At 33.5% G+C, this 2,204-nt stretch overlaps 1 protein-coding gene across 1 annotated transcript in view; it reads right to left on the bottom strand.

Moving 5' to 3' along the window:
* LOC106471429 (importin-7-like) overlaps nucleotides 1-2,204 on the bottom strand; it is a 48,852-nt gene that overhangs the window by 14,883 nt on the left and 31,765 nt on the right. The window contains exons 17-18 of the mRNA XM_013932030.2: nucleotides 1,401-1,537; nucleotides 468-613 (exon numbers count right to left, since the gene is read on the bottom strand). Coding sequence (XP_013787484.1) covers nucleotides 468-613; nucleotides 1,401-1,537 — 283 coding nt within the window. The remainder of the gene's footprint in view (nucleotides 1-467; nucleotides 614-1,400; nucleotides 1,538-2,204) is intronic.

The following is a 2,204-nucleotide window of genomic DNA, read 5'->3' as shown; positions in this document are numbered from 1 at the left end:
AAACTAATCCAGTTATTTGACCATTCGTAGAAAACTAATCCAGTTATTTGACCATTCGTAGAAAACTAATCCAGTTATTTGACCATTCGTAGAAACTAATCTAGTTATTTGACCATTCGTAGAAACTAATCCAGTTATTTGACCATTCGTAGAAACTAATCTAGTTATTTGACCCATTCGTAGAAACTAATCTAGTTATTTCATCATTTGTAGAAACTAATTAGTTATTTGACCATTCGTAGAAACTAATAGTTATTTCACCATTTGTAGAAACTAATCTAGTTATTTGACCATTCGTAGAAAACTAATCTAGTTATTTGCTGTAAATCAAATAGATAAGTATGTTAACTTTAATTAAGAAAAACAATATAAATTTGAGATGCAGTTACTGTAAATTTATAGTTAAACTACTCTTTAAATAAGAATAACTACAGCCACTGACATCAAGTAGAACACATAATACTTACAAGCATAAGCTTTCTTCAGACCCTCAAACAACTGAAGCAAAGAAGGAATTATCTGGTTAGCACACTGATTGACGATGGGAGGACGTAACGAGGATGTATTCATTAATGTACAGAGTCCAAGGACACACAGTTTGCGATCATGTAATCTGGAAAAGAAAACAAAGCTACATTTGTGTTTACGATTAAGCTAAAGAACTACAATAGGTTGACTTTCTAACAACTACATTTAAAACGTGCTGTATTCTAATTTTAATAGTTTCCCACGGCAAAAGTTCCTTTCAAATATGAAACATTTATTTAATGCTGATTTAAACAAATATAAGAGATGGCTGGTCCAGTTTTGGTATTTAAAGTACATCATTATGGTAAAAATATAAGTGGGCTGGTCCAGTTTTGGTATTTAAAGTACATCATTATGGTAAAAATATAAGTGGGCTGGTCCAGTTTTGGTATTTAAAGTACATCATTATGGAGTAGCAATTTCACAAAATGTGTTTCAAGAACAACTCATGGTGGTAGTGTGTCATGAAACAACTGAGGAACAGTGTGTGTACAGTATAATGTAGGCTGTACTTACCCCATGAAATACTGGGTGTCATGAAGCCACTGCTGAATGAAGTGTACAGTATAAGCTGTACTGTACTTACCCCATGAAGTACTGGGTGTTATGAAGCCACTGAGGAACAGTGTGTGTACAGTATAATGTAGGCTGTACTTACACCATGAAATACTGGGTGTCATGAAGCCACTGAAGAACAGTGTGTGTGCAGTATAAGCTGTACTGTACTTACCCCATGAAATACTGGGTGTCATGAAGCCACTGAGGAACAGTGTGTGTACAGTATAATGTAGGCTGTACTTACCCCATGAAGTACTGGGTGTCATGAAGCCACTGCTGAATGAAGTGTGCAGTATAAGCTGTACTGTACTTACCCCATGAAATACTGGGTGTCATGAAGCCACTGCTGAATGAAGTGTGCAGTCACTGAACTTGTAGTGTTTGGAACTTGAATTTTTTCTAATGTCTCAATTAGTAAAGAAGGGTTGTAGTATAGAGCTGATATCACCACCTGTGAAATAATAACATAATTAACTTTCAATTAAAAGTCTAATGAGTATAAAATACAATTTCAAAATTATTTTCTAACATGTTAGCAAAGGTTTTTTTTTTAAAAAAACGACACGACTTTCAAACATATCAGTCACTTTAACTTTGATTTTTAACTGCAGAGGTTCAGATACAGATGTCTAGAACACAAAAATTCAATATCTTAAGTTTTCGAAACCGTACTATAAAAAAACAATTTTACTTTGTAAGATCCAATGTGTTTTAAGAATATTAATTTCTATGTAAGACAATGAACATATCTTTCAATGGTATTAAAATGTAACACTAATAGACCTTTTTAAGAAGACATTTTATCTTAACACGTAATACATTCACAATTTAGTATAGTTTTAACTTCTATGCTGCCGAATGGGTCGTACTTACTTTCCTGTGACCAAGATATATCCTCTCTCTTATTTTATTAAGATCTCATTTAGCCTTTTATGACCTCAAATGTGTGAACAAAACAATTACTAATGTAACTCTGTTTTCTAATTACTACAGGCAACACTTAAGTACCGTTGGACAAACTATTTAAGTTCATGTAATGTGAATAACGCAGTGTTTGTTTGTAATTAAGCACAAAGCTACACAATGGGCTATCTGTGCTCTGCCCACCACGGGTATCG

This window comes from Limulus polyphemus, unplaced genomic scaffold, assembly GCF_000517525.1.
Source record: "Limulus polyphemus unplaced genomic scaffold, Limulus_polyphemus-2.1.2 Scaffold4619, whole genome shotgun sequence".
Lineage (NCBI taxonomy): Eukaryota > Metazoa > Arthropoda > Merostomata > Xiphosura > Limulidae > Limulus > Limulus polyphemus.
The sequence above is the reverse complement of the archived record's forward strand: the minus strand, read 5'-3'. Positions and strand labels throughout refer to the sequence as shown.